The following is an 18,069-nucleotide window of genomic DNA, read 5'->3' on the forward strand; positions in this document are numbered from 1 at the left end:
GACTAAACAATCCCAGTTCCCTCAGCCTCTCCTCATAAGTCATGTGTTCCAGACCCCTAATCACTTTTGTTGCCCTTCGCTGGACTCTCCAATTTATCCACATCCTTCTTGTAGTGTGGGGCCCAAAACTGGACACAGTACTCCAGATGAGGCCTCACCAATGTCGAATAGAAGGGAACGATCACATCCCTTGATCTGCTTGCTATGCCCCTACTTATACATCCCAAAATGCCATTGGCCTTCTTGGCAACAAGGGCACACTGCTGACTCATATCCAGCTTCTTGTCCACTGTCACCCCTAGGTCCTTTTCCGCAGAACTGCTGCCTAGCCATTCGGTCCCTAGTCTGTAGCTGTGCATTGGATTCTTCCGTCCTAAGTGCAGGACCCTGCACTTATCCTTATTGAACCTCATCAGATTTCTTTTGGCCCAATCCTCCAATTTGTCTAGGTCCCTCTGTATCCTATCCCTGCCCTCCAGCGTACCAACCACTCCTCCCAGTTTAGTATTTAGTTATGAAAATCCTGAATTTTAAAAAGAATTATAAGTCAGTTCCCTATGGAAATTTTCTGCATCTCAAAAGATAATCTAAAGAACTATTCTATCCCTCATAACTTTTAGCCACAAGTCTGGATTTCTCCTTGCCTTTGTACTTAAAGACAGCATAGGTTTTTTTTTCTTTTTACATTTACAAGAATTGTTGGTCTAAACCTAACAGTGATCCATGGACAAATGGTAGCCTGCAGAGCCCTGTGTTATGGTATACAAGGAGCTTGAAGGACAATAACGCACAGGGCAGGTCTACACTACAAATTTACAATGGTATAACTGTGCCGCTGTTGCGCTTCTGGTGAAGATGCTCCAAGCTGATGTGAGAGAGCACTCCATCAGCTTAATAATTCTATATCCACAAGAGGCAGCAGCTACACTGGAGGAAGAAGCTCACCCACTGACATAGTGCTGTCTACACTGGCACTTAGGTCAGTATAACTACATTGCTCAGGGGTGTGAATTATTGACACTCTTGTGCAACAGTTATATTGAACTAATTTTGTAGCGTAGACCAGGCCGCAGGTTTTCCTGCTAGTTTCCAGCTAAAACACAGTAAGAGAAGTTAGAAATATATTAAGCACTTCCCAAATGTTACCTTTCCATGTAATCATTTGCTGTAGCAGTCTTAGACACTCTGCTAAGGGCACCCAGAACCTAAGCTACTGTGATACCTCTCTGCCTCAGCAAGGGAGAGGTTCGCTAGAGTTTAGACTGTATGTCAGGTCCCTGCCACACCTGTCTGTCTACCTTATCAACAAACTCTTTGAGACTGTACCAGGCTAAATCTTGCCTTGTCAGTAACATTCAGTGAACTCCAGTTCTAGAGTTGCTCAGAAATGTCTCTGCAGCAGCTAGTTCCTCTCATAGGACACTCTCAGAAGTTAGGTTCACTACCTCCAAAGATACAGCACACACACCAGCCTGTTGGCCCACCGTAGACACTATCCTAAACACAGCACAGAGATGGTTTATAGTAAAATTAAGAATAAGTTTTTTTAATAAAGAACAGAGATTTAAGTGATACTAAGCAGAGGTAATAAACAGTAAAAGGTTACAAAAACAAAACAAAAACACACTTCCTAGTGTCTAATACTTAACTTTAGCAAGCTACAATCTGTATCTAAATAGCTTTCCTCACATCAAGGTAGAAGCATCTCCAGCCCTTCCAGTAGGAGGATCCAATGTCACAGAATCAGAGGGTGCTGTCCCCTCTGTCCTTTAAGTGATGACTAACTAGAACGTCTCTTTACTCCCCTTATATTTCCCAAAGTCCATTATCTTTGTCTCAAGATCCCGGAAGATCCAGTGGGGATTCAGACTCCAGTGTCTATCTCGCTGTGCTCACCAAGCTGTTGCCTCTGCCACTTGACTAGACTGCTTTGTTTATCTTATATGTAAGTGTACCTTCATGATCGATGGCTTACAAAGCTTGACTCAGATAGGCAAATTTACATTCCTTTGTGTAAGACAAACTTGTTCATTAAGACTGCCCCCCAAAACATACTTTAGGAACATATTTCCAGCACACATAATAACTCCTTACAGGCCACCCATACATACATCACACAGTTATATTTATGACCAGTGTGTCACCAGTTTTTATATGATATCTTATACAATACATTTTATAGTACAATAATATTGTACACAATCAGTTGGTTCCACTGATTGTATTCTTTAGCAATTCTCTTGAGTGTCTGGGCCCTGATTGTCATAAGCCCACAGGGACATTATGTGATTAAAAACAGGAGTAGTAGTACAAATGGAAGATGTTTCAGAAGACACTCTTAGGATGAGGTCCACATTATGAAAAAGTCTGAAACCCTGTTTTAGACGGTGTTTTAAAGATACTTTGTAATTTTATTATTTTTTCATTTTGAAGGTATGTTTAAATTATTCTTTGATTACAGTATTCAGATCCAGTTCTCTTTACACCTCCCCAGATTTTTTTAAAAAAAATGCTTTTCCTTGAGACAGATCTCATGGAGTGGCCCTGTGAAAATGTTTCTTTTTTGCGAGTACAGTGCGAACAAAATACACAAGCTACATTTTATACTTCCAACTGTTCAGACAGTAATAACTTGTGTCCTCATGCAAAAGTTGTACCACTGTAACTACACAGGTACAGTAAAATGATACAATTATACTGGTATAGAAGTATTTAAACCAGTATAGCTTATTCCTGTGTGAGAAGGGGAATAAGCTAACTGCATCCAGACTAGAGGTTGTACAAATACAACTATCAGTTAAAAAAAAAAAAAAAAAAAGTAAAAAGAAGTTACACTCTTAACTGAGTTATACCAGTACAAAATTTGCATGCAGACCAGGCCTGTTTTATATATTGAGAAACTAAGTATCTGAAGAACTCAAACAATTATGGAGCTGGAATATTTCACAAAATAAACTAAGTGGCAAAAAAAATTATAAGTAAGATTTTAAAGACATGGAGTCCTCTTTCAGGCCAGAGAGTGGCAAATTCTTATTTGACAAAAGTGTATTATTTGCTTTGCATGTGCATCAAGTAAAGAAGCATGTGATATCTTTATCCTACTAGAAAATGAGTTAACTGGTAAGAGGCATCAGTGTGTCAATCACACAAATCTCCCCAAAATGGGTCCTCCAATCTCAGTAAACTATGAATTAGAGAAAATATGAATGAGTTTGAAGCAGTTTGAGCTAAGATAAAGGAAACTGTTAACCCGAGAGTTCTGCAGTAGCTTAACTATGCAGCATTACAGGCTAAAGACCTAGCTTACATTCATAATCTGCCCCAAATCCAGCAACTGAATAGCCAGTCACCAACACAGCTACACTCGTTCACAAGATAGAATCAGCATGGAAGTTCCATTGATGCTAGTCAGACTACTAGCAGAATTTCTGCACAGATCACAGCTTCCTCATCTGCATCAGGGCAGTTACATTGGTGGCTTGACACAGACTGCTAGAAGTAGGGCAAATTATGGATATAAACAAGGCCTACAGCATAGGCTTTCTTCTTAAAAATCCTTCAGTCTGCACTGATCAGTGAAACTTGATTGGTGGGACAAAAAGTTCTGCATAAACACTACTATGTACAGTATCACTTGAAATTAATTTAATTGAGCATATTGAAATATTGCAACTCCGTATCAATAGTTGCTTCTACTAAACCTTGAATATTTGGACAGCATGATCCTGGAGAGGTGAAATATTGCATGGGATCTAACCCAAGTTTACAACTCTTCATTTGCATTAAGAAGCCAATCTCAAAACGACTAAGCAGATTGGTGGGTTAAAACAGACATTTAAAGTAAATATTCCTTTAACAGTTTCTTTAAATTAAAGTATTCCTCCAGTTACCAAATCTCTTGAGGATATGTCAGTACTGATACAAGCATGGGACTTTCGTACAACAGTTTACTTTCTGAATGAAAGACTTTCTTTAGCCATCTATCAAGCAGCTGAACAATAAGCAGACAGAATCCCACTACTGATTTTTGGACATAACCTTGGTCGCTATCTACCTAGAGAAAGATGCTCCATAATGGAAATGGGTTTCACTCTTATGTAATTTCTGTTAAACGCTCTACTTAAGATGGGGTGCAGCAGCAAGTAAGCCAAGACGCAACCCCTATCTTATTCCGGTCTATTTAGAAGTTCACATGTAATGACCTTGAAGCACTGGGGGGCTGGGGCGGGGGAGGAAATCCTGCATTCATATGGAATATGGTCTTCAAATCAAAACACATGCCCACTCTGTACAGATTTAGTTTAAAAGTGAATCTTTAAAAACATTTTTAAACATGGCAGCCCATGTTACCACCAATACTAGTGCAAATGTACAGGGTAAAGTGCCAAAAAGTCCTTTATCTTGTGATGAATTTTAATAGGGAAAGCTAATTTTGGTTAGGAAAGAACATCATGAGTTTTTTCTCTAGCATGTTTAAAATATTGGCTCAAAGTTAACTATCTGACAAAAAAAATCCATTTGTGGATAATGCCTCTGTTCTTGTAACATAGTTCCACGCAATATTGCAGTTATCTGCCTAGCTTTTCTGCAAACTCTACCTAAGGTGGCATATGCCACCAGGCTCTATGAGGAGGAAACCCTAGTAAAGAGATTTTGAGATGGATGGGATTACAGATGCAGACTAGGAGAATCAAATATAAATTACCATTTAGGTCCCTACAGTGATGGTTAAGAAGAAGTCATAAAACTAAACTTCCTTCCTCCTATAATTTGAGCTTCTTTTCTGATGGGCAGGACTATAGCAAGGACAGACTTACCCACCCACAGAAAACCAGATACTCAGCCCCACAGAGTGAAACATGGCGTGTTACGATCTCTAATAGCCCTATTATCCATAGTGGAAATGGGATGCAGACAATAAATGCACAACCCAAACCACCTCAGTTAGCAAGATCAGGGTAGAATGGAGAATTCAACGACTATTCTCTTCCTCCAACTTCCCAAGCCACTCGAAATGAATATCCAAATAAAGAGCAGTTTTTGACCTCTCTCTAAAATAGAAAGGAGAAAGTTAATACTTAATTTCCAATGGACTTTTCTTCTGCAGATCTCAAAGTACATTCTCACAGTAAACGAGCATTAGCCCTGTTCTACGGATTAAGAAATCCCTGAATTTCTCTCTCAAATTCCCTGAAGTCATAGTAAAACTAACACTGCAGAGAACAAAACCCAGGTCTCCTAACTCAGTCTGGTGAGTTAATAGGTTATTGGTATGTTCTCCTATCATATCATATCACCTCCTAAGGAACATATCACTTATTCCTGTTAGCAGTAATAGTTAAAACAGTAGGTAAAATAATTTAAACAGTTAATATAGCCCAGTGAACAACAGTGGGGACCTTCTGTGAAAAAAAATTAAACCCCTCATTGCCACCAATATTTCCTTGCTTCCCTATAATTCAGGCAATGAATGACTGATGCACACAGGGCAATTACAAGTGATCCACGCAGTGTTGTCTAGTCCCAGCTTCTGGCAGTTGGAGGTGTAGGGACATATGGAGCCCTGTTTTGCATTCATGACCGTCTTGGCTAATAGCCTAAGCTTAGCTAATGCTTTTTGGAACTCATTTATACTTCTGGCCTTCACAACATCCCTGGCCACAAGTTCCACAGGTTAACTGTGTTGTGTGAAGAAGTACTTCCTTCTGTTTATTTTGAACTTGAGGCCTACTAATTTAATCGGGTGAGTCCTGGCTATTTTGTTATGTGAATGGGTAAACACCACTTCCCTTCTCTACACCATTCATGATTTTAGATACCTCTATCATATCCCCCCTTAGCTGCCTTTTTTCTAAAATGAGCAGACCCGTTTTTTTTAATCTATCCTCATATGGAAGCTCTTCAATACGCCTAATCATTTTCATTGCCCTTCTCTATACTTTTTCCAATTCTAAGATCTTTTTTGAGATGGGGTAACCAGAACTGTGTTTTCAGAGAACTATCCACAATGATTCTGAAATCTCTTTCTTGAGTGGTAATAGCCAATTTAGACCCCATCATTTTGTATGTAATTTCAGGATTAGGTTTTCCAAAGTGCATTACTTTGCATTTATCTACACTGAATTCCATGTACCATTCTGTTGCCCAGTCACCCAGTTTTGTAAGATCCCATCGTAAATCTTCACAGTCAGCTTAGGGCTTATCTTGACTAATTTTGTACTGCCTGCAAATTTTGCCACCTCACCGTTCCAGATCATTTATGAATACACTGATCATCATAGGTCCCCGTGCAGATCCTTGGAGGACAACATTCATAGAATCATAGAATATCAGGGTTGGAAGGGACCTCAGGAGGTCATCTAGTCCAACCCCCTGCTCAAAAGCAGGACCAATCCCCAATTAAATCATCCCAGCCAGGGCTTTGTCAAGCCTGACCTTAAAAACTCCTAAGGAAGGAGATTCCACCACCTCCCTAGGCAACGCATTCCAGTGTTTCACCACCCTCCTAGTGAAAAAGTTTTTCCTAATATCCAACCTAAACCTTCCCCACTGCAACTTGAGACCATTACTCCTTGTCCTGTCCTCTTCTACCACTGAGAATAGTCTAGAACCATCCTCTCTGGAACCACCTCTCAGGTAGCTGAAAGCAGCTATCAAATCCCCCCTCTTTCTTCTCTTCTGCAGACTAAACAATCCCAGTTCCCTCAGCCTCTCCTCATAAGTCATGTGTTCCAGACCCCTAATCGGGGTTCACATTATTTACCTCTCTCCATTATGAGAGCCTACCATTTGTTCCTACCCTTTGTTTTCTAGCTTTCCCTGATACTGACCAGTTACTGATCCATAAGAGGACCTTTCCTCTTCTCCCGTGACTCCTTATGTTGCTTAACAGCCTTCGTGAGGGACCTTGTGAAAGGCATTCTGAAAGTCCAAGTACACTGTATCCACTGGATCACTCTTATCAAGATGTTTATTGACACTCTCAAACAATTCTAATATAGACTGGTGAGGCATGATTTCCCTTTATAAAAGCCATGTTGACTTTTCCCAACACATCATGTTCACCTATGTGTCTTAGAATTCTGTTCTTTACCAGGCAAATTGTTTGAAATAGTAGAGACATTAGGCTTATTGGCCTATAATTGCCAGAATCATCTCTGGAGCCTTTTAAAAACTGATATTATAATAACTACCTTTCAATCACCTGGTATAGAAGCTAAATTAATTTAGGTTCTCTACAACAGCCTTGTCTTCCTTGAGTGATCGTTTAGCACCTCAATCATCGAGTGGCCCCACTGACTGTTGGGCATGCTTCTAATGTACTCACATTTTTTGCTGTTAGTTTGTGTGCTAGTTGTTCTTCAAGTTCTCTCTTGGCTTGCCTTATTTTACTTTTCATGTGACTTGCCAGAGTTTATGCTCTATTGTTTCTATTTCCCCTCACTAGGATTTGACTTCCAAGTTCTAAAGGTGCCTCTAACCACCTCTTTTATTCTGCTTTTTAGACATGATAGCATTGTTTTGGTCCTCTTACTGTTGTTTTTAGGATATACATTTAATTTGAACCTCTATCATGGTGTTTTTAAAATAGCCTTTATGAAGTTCGCAGGTATTTCACCCTTGTGACTGAAACTTTTAATTTCCGTTTAACTAGCTTCCTCATTTCTGGGTAGCTCCCGTTTTTGAAGTTAAATGCTACTTAGGTGGGTTTCTTTGACATTTCCCCCCCACACACATTATGGTCATTATTACCAAGAAGTTCAGCTATATTCACCTCTTGGACCAGATCCTATGGTCCATTTAAGACTAAGTCAAGAATTGCCTCTCCCCTTGTGGGTTCCAGGACTAGCTACTCCAAGCAGTAGTCATTTGTGGTGTCTATAAATTTTATCTCTGCATCCCTTCCTGAGGTGACATATACCCACTCAAGATGCACATAGTTGAAATCCTCCATTATTATTGGGTTTTCTGTTTTTGTAGCCTCTCTAATATCCCTAAGCATTTCACAATCACTGCCAACCACCTGATCAGGATTGTGGCAGCATATTCCTACTGCTATACTCTTATTATTCAAGCACGTAATTTCTACCCAGAGAGTCTATAGTATAGTTTGAGTCATTTCAGGTTTTTACTTTGACTATGCTCTTTCACAAATGGTTCATGCTGGTGGGGATGTGGCATTATTACCATGTCCCACTGATTATTCGCATTCCACCAAGTTTCAGTGATGCCTATCATATCAATATCCTCATTTAATGCCAGGTACTCTAATTCACCCATCTTACTTATTTAGACTTCAGCAGTTGTCTATTAGCACTTATACACTTTGTCTTCGTGTGTTAGATTTGAATGGGATTCTTATGTTTGACTATTCCTCACTAGCTCCTATCTATACTTTGCCAACTTCTTTCCTATCAGTTTAATAAATCCATCCCTAAGGGATGTCTCCACATCAGCTGTGTGCCCCTCCACACCTGACAGCTATCCCCCTGCCCTTAGTTTAAAAAATTCTCTTATAACCTTTTAATTTTACATGCTGGCAGTCTAGTTCCATTTTGGTTTTCGGTGGAACCCATCCTTCCTGTTTAGGCTCCTCCCTTCCCAAAATCTTCCCCAGTTCCTAATAAACCAAAAACCCTCTTCTCTACACCATTGTCTCATCTGTGTATTAAAACCCTTTAGTTCGTCCTGTCTTTTTGGCCCGGTGCATGGAACTGAAAGCATTTCAGAGACTGCTTGCATGGAGGTCCTGGACTTTACTCTCTACTCTTACCTAGCAGCCTAAATTTGGCCTTCCGGTCCTTTCCCCTACCTTTCCTTGTATTATTGGTATCTACATGTACCATAGCCACCGGCTGCTCCCCAGCACTGCATATAAGTCTATCTAGACATCTCATGAGATCTGTAACCTTCACACCCAGCAGGCAATTAACTATGTGGTTCCATCGGCCATCACAAACCCAATTACTGATATTTCTAATAATCAAATCCCTTGAGTTACTTGCTCCTGGTAGTAACTGCGGCTCCCTCCCTCCCTAGGAGGGGTATCCGTAGACTGAGGATACCATGACATCACCTGGAAGGAGGTTCACAACTATGGAACTGTTGATTTTCTCTATCCCTGAGACTTTCACCCTCTCAACAGCACAAACTGTCTGACTGGGGTGTACTACTGCAACCCTGAAAGTCTCCTTGATGTAGATTTTTGTCCCCCTTACCTCCACCAACTCAGCCACTCTAGCCTGTACTGAATCGGAGGGCTATGAGCTGCTTGTATCAAATGCACACATACAATAACTGCCCGCAAGGCAAGTCATTGTTCATGCTGCATTCAGTGCAATAAACTGGATACCCTCACTTTGCTGCTGGACTTCTGCCTGCATTATTTTTACTCTCGCAAGTTTTTTTTTTTTTTTGGGGGGGGGGGTGTTGAGTTGGTTTGTTTGTTTTTGTGGGGAGAGGGTGTTATTGACCTAAATTTAGAGTATGTTTGTTACGTTTCTTCCTGTAGTTAGATTATACTACTTGGCCTCCCCCAGGCCACTGAACTCTCCCTGCAGCCAAACTCTCCTTACATTAGTAGCTCTCTCACTCCCTCTGTATTGTCTGTTGTAGCTGAATTTTGCCCCAGAGGACAACATGTTCTTTTTATTGCAAGACTATGACATTTCAGTAGAGGATAATTTCTTCTCAGACCACCAATGAGAATTTAACTGTCCATTTTCTGACTTCCAACAATTGAGATTAGAAAAACATAAAAAATATGTTTACTCATGGGTACCATAGGCTGGGAGAGGCTGAACCTCCCCAAACAGTCTGGCATGGCCCCACCCACGCACCGCCTGGTGCTCTGGGGATGGCTGCGCTCAGGCAGCCACGGTGGGGATGCTTTGGGCTCCGGTGGGAAGGGATGGAAGGAGAGGTGGGTTTTCGGGCAGAAGGGGAGGGACCAGGGGCTAGCCTCCCTCAATGGCCAGTTCACCCACCACCCATGTTTTTATTCCACTTTTTTGGAATAAGTGGAGAACACAGGAATGCTCAATATCAGTGTACATGAGCTGAGAACAATAGCACTCTGATACCGCAAAGCCAACAATTAAACAAGGAAAAAGAGTACAATTATCCAAATGGATTGCAGTATGGAAAGATGCAGAGCAGTGCAAACAGTCAGAACAGTATAAAAGACCATTCTTGTCTTTTCACTGCAGTTATTAGAGGAAAGGAGTTGCCGCTTGCTGTGTACAATTTTGTAAATGTTTCCTAAAAAACACTAATAATTTGAAGTAATAAAATGCTTTTTGCCTAAAACTAGAAATACTGTGCCAGCAAACCAGGTGTATAGTACAGGATAAGAAAGTATGGCAGGTGGAAATATTGCCAACTCCAGGTGTTCAAACATTATGCCTCGGACCCTCAAAAATCGTGAGATTTTTTTAAAGAAGTTATAAGTTTGGCATTCTATTAAATTTGCCTTCTAGTTTTTGAGCCTTTAGGGTTCACATTTCCAATCCTTTGTTTGCAACCATATGTGCTTGAATTTTTTTTTAAATGAAAGCTAAAATTCTCACATACTAAAAAAGACTTCAGGGGCTGGGTTCTAAGACAAACACTAAATATCACAAAACTTATATTTTCATGTAAAGTGTGCTAATTCATTCTGAGAGCTCCTTAAAAAAAATAGCAGAGATTTCAGCAGGTGACTAATTTTAAGAGAACATAAAATTAAAGAGCTGTGATATAGCTCTAAACAGAGAAGTGACACATCATGACCACTAGGAAGAGTGGTGCACATATAGGAAGTATACAAGTTCATCTGAAGTCTTTAAAAATTAAGTGTAACATTGTAAAATGAAGAGATCGATTCACGTCACTAGTACTTTGACTATTAGGTTCCTTTAAAAAAAAAAAAATCACACTGCACAATCCCTTGACAGCACACAAGGCAGTGTGTGGTCTGGCAGGTGCTTCCCACTTCCCAGCCTGGTTCAGCCTTCTCTGAAAGACAGTCAAATCCAACTGGCTGTACTACTGTGGCATTTCCTTAACTTCCGCTGGATGACATTCCTGAAAATCCTCTTGAATTCTACAAAGCAAATATCAGCATTTCCACCCACCTCTGCTACTGAAGTGGTATTACCTCGCCTTTAGCCAGCAGCGACAGAACTAGCTTGCCAGATCCCTGCATCCGATGAAGTGAGCTGTAGCTCACGAAAGCTTATGCTCTAATAAATTTGTTAGTCTAAGGTGCCACAAGTACTCCTTTTCTTATAGCAAGACTGCATTTTTATTTATTTATTCATGCTAACCTTTGTACAATGGGCTCTCCCATATTGAAAAAAGCATTGTTTTTTCCAGAGATTGAAAACATCTTTAAAAAGCCATAACTTTGATTAATCCAAAATAGACTATGCACTCTAAATCTAGTTTTTCTCCACTTACATCTTTCAGTATAAGATACCCCAATTCACCCAAACGAGTTTTCATTTAGTTTGTCTGTTCTGAATTTCATTGTAAGCTGAAAGGCTTGTTTTCCCTCGCTGCCATATCACCCCATCCACCAATAATTGTTGCTAAGACTATACTTTAGCAGTTTAAAATACAGACTCAAATAGATGAGAGTAGGAACTGATTAAGAATGTTTTATGAGCAGTTATTTTTCCAACGCATTGTCATGTTAGCTTTAAAAGAATATTGTCATAAAACAAGGTGAAGCAACAACGATCTTGAGGGCATTTTAGCATATACGTTGACATCCAGATCAAAGTTTGCATCTCATTTACACCTGAGAAGAATTATATATTTTCTATTTGTAAATTAGCTAATGTCATGCAAAAGGTTAAAGTTTACACTGACTTTAATACAACAAACATATTAAATGCTTACAGAGCAAATGAGACAAGGTTTATATTGCTATCAAGTATCAAAGGGGTAGCTGTGTTAGTCTGTATCCACAAAAACAAGGAGCCCGGTGGCACCTTAAAGACTAACAGATCTATTTGGGCATAAGCTTTCGTGGGTAAAAAACTGTCACCAAACTCCTTGTTGTTTTTGTATTGCTATGTTTGTTGGTTAGCCTGAAGGCTGGAGGCCATAACGTCACAATCAATTCAATCACAAAATATCTCTCTCAAGTCACTTGCTCTTAATCTAATTTCAATAACTGCCACTGGAATTATGAATCCTCCAGCAAGAGTAGCACAGTCCACCAGCAGGGAATTCATAAGGTAGGCCAGCAAAGAGAGCTACTCACATCCACTTAACCAACTAGGTTCCTTTGCAGTGCCCAGCACCCCGATACCTAAGCATGCCACCATTATTCTCCATAATTTACTTGAATAGCAACATTTCATCAGAGGATATGTTGGTAAATAAATATCATTCACAATCATTACTAGGAAAGTAATGCATATTACAGGCTAGCAGAAGGTATATTACATCCACAGTTTCTAGTATTAAAAAGGTATAAAACAAGAGACCTACTCACTAGTTTGAGACTATGGCTTTAAGAAATTTCAGATCAATTTAATTTTAGAAATACTAGGATTGCCAAACACCAGTTTATTAGTCAACAAAAACTGTGTTTATTTGACAAGAACAACGCAAGTTCCCCTCCCCACTCTTTACATGGACGAGTGATTCTCAAACTTTTGTACTGGTGACCCCTTTCAAATAGCAAGCCTCTGAGTGCGACCCCCCCTTATAAATTAAAAACACTCTTTTATATATTGAGCACCATTATAAATGCTGTATGCAAAGTGAGGTTTGGGGGTAGAGGCTGATAGCTCGTGGCCCCCCGGTGTAATAACCTTGTGACCCCCTTGAGGGGTCCTGACCCCCAGTTTGAGAACCCCTGACATAGACCAATTTGACACCGATTAACCTGTTAAGCCAATCCTTTAAACATGTCAAATCTCAGAGAGAGCTTCAGGCTTTTAACGTCTCAGAAGTTTTTCTATAAGTGTCTGTTTTCCACAAAAAAATTAATTAGCAAGTTAAAGTTTGGCCCTGCAGTGAAATAGTTAACATCAGACTGCAATGATATGCACTTCTCTGACCCATTAAATTTCTCACAAGCTGCGCTACAATGAGCTGAGTACCAAATATCAACTGTAATATGATCTAAGAGTTTATGGAAAAAATAACTGCACATACCAATTGCACACATTTAATAAGAGTTCGTTTCCCTTAAAATATTCCATAAACATGATTAAGACACACCCCTCTCTCTCATGCATTTTAAATATGCTCCCCCCTCCCTCTACACACCTCTTTTCCAAAAACCAACCCCTTTACAAAAAAAAAAAAACACACACACACACACACACAGCAGCCCACTGCAGCAAAAAGAGGCTTGAAAAACAACTTTGATTGGCACTTGGCCTGACCCACAGAGGAAGAAAAACAGTTTTTGGACAAAGAGCGCAAATATTTGAGCTCGCCAACTTACATGCTTTCTTAATATTTACAAGAACAACCCTGGTGCAAAATGTATTTAGAGAGACAGATGAGGGAAAAAATATTGCATTTTTCTCAGTCTTCCAGTCCTGATGCATTTGCACAGCTCAGCAATTTTAATTCATTTGCACTGGACAAACAAAAAGCACCTCATCTAATGTTCCCAATTAATCAGATGTTGAGAGGAGTTAGTAAAGGATTAGAATATTCGCAAAGGACATTCTGGTCAGGGGACCCATTAATAACCAGCTGATTTTTTTCCCCAAAAGCTTTACATTTCAGAGAGGCAGTCTGAAAATAAGGTTTTATAAAAATCGTAGTGATGTATTTATTTTTACTAAGTGATATGTGAATAAACTTTCTAAGCCGCTCTCTATGAGAATCAACCAGAGCCAGTGTTTCTGATGATCCATCCAAGTAAACACTTTTGCTGAAAAACATACATACACACACCCAATACAAATCCCCACATATATTTTATGTCTCAGGCGGAATCGCTAACAAGGGAAAGGCACTACAGGGGGTGGGAGAGTAAGAACCCCGCTGATAGGAGCTGTGGCTGAAGGTTGCGTTCACGGGCTAACAGGGACATCAGTGGGCCGGGGAACATCCCTCACACCGGGCAGAAGCAGATGCAGAGATCAGTGAAAGCGGAAAAGAGGGACCTTCGCCAAAGGGCCAGTGTCGGGTGGGAAGGACGATCTGCCCATCCCCTCTTCTCTACCATGCTGGGGCTGGTACCCCCCTCCCATCCCGGGACAATGCCCCGTTCTCCTCATACTCACCCACCTGCCACCCCCAGATCCTCCCGTGGCCCCTCGCCTTGCTAAAGTGCCTGGCTACCCCGCTCCTTCCCGTCAGATCTACGGTTTCCCTCTCTCCGCCTCCCGTGCGCAGAGGGGCCCGCAGCTCCTGTGCTACCCGCCCGGCCGCCCCCGAACACACCAGCCTCCGCTCGCGCCGCCGCCTGGGTCCCGTCCCCCTCGCACCCCCCCGAGTCCCAGTATCCCGCCTCGCACCCCCAGCTCTTCGGATCCCGCCCCCTCCCCTCAGACAGCCGGCCTCGAACCCCCAGCGCTCCCCCCCGGGGCGCACCCCAGCGGCCCGGCCCGGCCGCCCCCCCACCACATCCCGGCGTCCCCAACGGTGGCTCACATCCCCACGGCTCCGCCACATCCCGGCTCCACTGCCGCCCCCCTCACGCCAGCAGCGCCCCGGCCCCCCGGGTACCTGTCTCAGCACTTTCCGGCAGTTGCTGCAGACCCGGTACTCGCTGGCGGAGGCGGCGCTGCCGATGGAGCCGGCGCTGCCCCGGTTCATGCTGCCGCGCCGCGCCGCCTGGGACGGGGAGCGGGTGCGCCCGGGTCGGAGGAGCTGGCGGGGCTGGCTGCGCTCAGCTCACTGACCCGCTCCTCCGGCCGTCCCCATCCTCCCGCAGCTTCCCCGTCCACCGCTCGCGGGCAGCCCCTCCCCCCGCGCACAGCCCTCCGCCAATCACCGCGCTCCGGATACGCCCACTCTCGCTACTAGCCGCCAATCGACGAGCTCGCACGACGCTGACCAATTGCCAGAACGCTCGCCGGCTCCCGTCTCCGGGCAGCCTCCAGCCAGGGGCGGGCGAAAGGGCGGGGCCGCAGCACAAGAGGGCGGGGAAAGCTCCTGTCTCCGGGCGGCCTTTCGGCCAGGGCCCCAGCACGAGGGCGTGGCTTCTTCCAGCCAATAGAGGGCGGCGGGCGAGGATATGCAGATGAGGCACAGGAGCCCATGCTTACCAGGTGTCAGTCACACACACCCCTTTAAACTTTGGCTGCTGCTGCTGCAGGGATGTGGGCTGACTCAAGGAAGAGCTTGGAATACGAAAGAGAGGGAAGAAGGATCGGAGAGAGGGGGAGCTGAATGGAGGAGGGGAAAGGGAGAGGAGAGGAGAGGAGGAGAAAGGCCAAGAGGAAAAAAAAGGAAAATATAGTGCTCATAAACACCCCAGATACCAAACCACCATTTCCTCATGCAGAAAAGGGGAGGGGGAAATCTGAGCCTTGCACCATGCCTGAAAAGCTAGCAAATTCTGAGGCTGTCAGACCCATGGAGGAAGTCAATCCTAGAGTCAGGCACGGCTGTTTACTCCAATCAGGGGTCTTTTAGGTCAAGCAGGTCAACTGATCTCAACTGCTGTCATTGGGAAGGGAGAGAGGAGTTGCTCCTCTTAGCCGCGACCCAAATCTTATACAGTACAGGTCAACAGATGAGACTCATCACTTTGAACTGTACCCCAAACGTAATAGGAAGCAAACACAATTTGTGCAGCAGAAGCAGTGTGATATGCTCTGCCACCAAGCAGACACAAAGTAGTTCTGTCCCTGGCTGGAGCTTCAGAGTGGCTGTCCGGTACAGAGCACGTTGCAGTAAACCAATCTAGAATTTTAAAAAGTCATGGACTACCATGGCAAGCTTCAAATCCCAGAAGTCTGGTCATGACTGCAACCAGACAAATTGCTTTTGGCCTCCAAATTTCCTGGTTTGCAGGAGCAAACAATGGTACAAAAGCCCCCACACGCACACTGTAAATCTCTTGGGCAGAGTAGACACAAACCCCTTCTTTGAGGAGACTACAAACATCAGATTCTTCCCCAGTTCATTAGCATCAACTTCATTTTATTTGGATTATTGTCCATTTCTCCCCAATGTGCATTGATCAATTATTTATCAAGAGAGAGATACAGCATTATTACCGCCTTCATCCTAAAAGTGTACAGATCAGAGTATCGGGAGAAAAAATTGCTTTCTGGAAAAACATCCTGCTTTAAGGCAGTTGCTTGCACACGTAGAAACAAGACTGCTGTGCTGCCAGGCAGGATGAGATTAGATATTTGCTTTAGGGGAAATTGGGACTTGGGAATGTTTGGAGAGTATGTGTGTTGTCTCAGGTTGGGAGGATTATTAAAAAATGATGAGTCAGGTTTTCTAGCCTCCATGCTAATGCACAGAGAGACGGGGATATAATTGGGACAAAGACAAATCTCGTTTACAGGGCAGGTGGGTGGGATGTAGTCCCCATTTTTCTGATAATAGTGGTGCACATGTTTTATACCATGTATCACTATAATTTCCCCCATTTATGGGCTATCATAACTTTAGATTTTAGGTTCTAAGCACTTATGCAAGTGCATTAAGCATGTGAGTAATCCTATTGACTTCAATAAAATTCTGAAAATTAATGATAGGATAGTATATGATCTCTATTCTGAAAAATATTACTATAAAGTCATTTGATCTATCTGTTACAGAAACTTAGCACTCTAGTATTATAGCCCTCTGAAATCCCTAAGATAGGTTTTACTGTTTTGTTATGTACATTGTTTTAAAGTTTTATCTTGTCAAACTAATTGTAAATTGGCTGTAAACTAATTACAATCTGGTTCCTATATTTTTATCTTTGATAGTGTTATTTGTTTTTGCAAAGTTAAGCAACATAACATTTAGCTAAGTGATTTGCATAAAGGGACACTTTAAAGGGACATTTAAGGGACACTTGCATAAGGGACTATCTTTAAAAAATACTGAAAATCTTCACGATTTGAAAAAAACATTTCTACCATAACCAGAACATCATTCACAGCATCAACCACTCCCATTATTGCCCTTGTCCTTCCTCCTGAAAAAGCACAGAATACTTTATGCTAAACATACTGATGTAAATAAGGCCCCAATCCTATAACCATTTCACATGGGCAGACCCTGACAGACAGTCAGAGCCCCTTTGGCTTCAATGGGATTCAGTGCAAGTGCATGGGTTCACCTCCATGGATCAATTTGCATAATCAGGGCCTAAATCTGTTATTCATGCTTATTATGCAATTATTGACATAATAGATACAACTTGAGACATATAAAAGCATACCTAGGGTCTTCCACATCACTGGAAGAATTCTTTTTTGCACTAACACAAAATCTAACAATAAATGAAAATGTTATAGTAAAGTATTATTTTATGATTAATTATCTTTATTGGACTCCAAATAGCCAAAAATGCCAACCAAACAAACCTTGACCCAAAAACCTATGCCAGAGATAAACAATTGTGGGCTATGTAATGCAGAAAACACTATCTTATTACATATGCTGTGGAATTGTGTAAAACTACAGAAGCATCACAGTGATTTCTGAAATGATACAACAAACAGTGAATGGATTGTTAGATTATAATGAAAATTTTCTACTGAATCATGAGAAACGTTCTCTTGGGTATCTCTTCTGAAGCTGACTGCTTCTGCTCACAAACAGAAATTCCTACATATTCTTTTTCTTGGACAATTTTATGAACCATGGTAATGGAAATCAGCAGGGGCATGCACAAGGGGGGACAAGCTGTGGCATGCCCCCCCCCAATAATCATCAGGGGCACAGAACTCCTCGAGCCCCGGGGCTGAGGTGGTAGGGAGAGCGAGCTTCTCTGGGCCCTGGGCCTTCAGGGAGGAGAGTGAGCTCCTGCTGGAGGCGAGGTGGGGGCGGAAGGGAGGGAAAAGCAAGTTCTTGCATGGGGGTGGGGGCACAGAATGTGCCCACCCAAAAGGGGTCAAAGTTAAATTTTTGCACATGCCCCTCAGGAAAGCCCTT

At 42.2% G+C, this 18,069-nt stretch overlaps 1 protein-coding gene across 4 annotated transcripts in view; it reads right to left on the reverse strand.

The window, feature by feature from the left end:
• SESN3 (sestrin 3) overlaps window positions 1-14,917 on the reverse strand; it is an 85,023-nt gene extending 70,106 nt beyond the window's left edge. For 3 of the 4 annotated variants that reach the window (XM_073337668.1, XM_073337651.1, XM_073337640.1), the window contains exon 1: window positions 14,686-14,917. In XM_073337668.1, the coding sequence (XP_073193769.1) occupies window positions 14,686-14,775 (90 nt within the window). In that variant the 5' untranslated portion in view covers window positions 14,776-14,917. The remainder of the gene's footprint in view (window positions 1-14,685) is intronic. The other variant, XM_073337658.1, reaches the window with a different exon arrangement.
• Window positions 14,918-18,069: the final 3,152 nt, after the last annotated feature.

The sequence above is a fragment of the Lepidochelys kempii genome, chromosome 1 (assembly GCF_965140265.1).
Source record: "Lepidochelys kempii isolate rLepKem1 chromosome 1, rLepKem1.hap2, whole genome shotgun sequence".
In the NCBI taxonomy this organism is placed as follows: Eukaryota; Metazoa; Chordata; order Testudines; family Cheloniidae; genus Lepidochelys; species Lepidochelys kempii.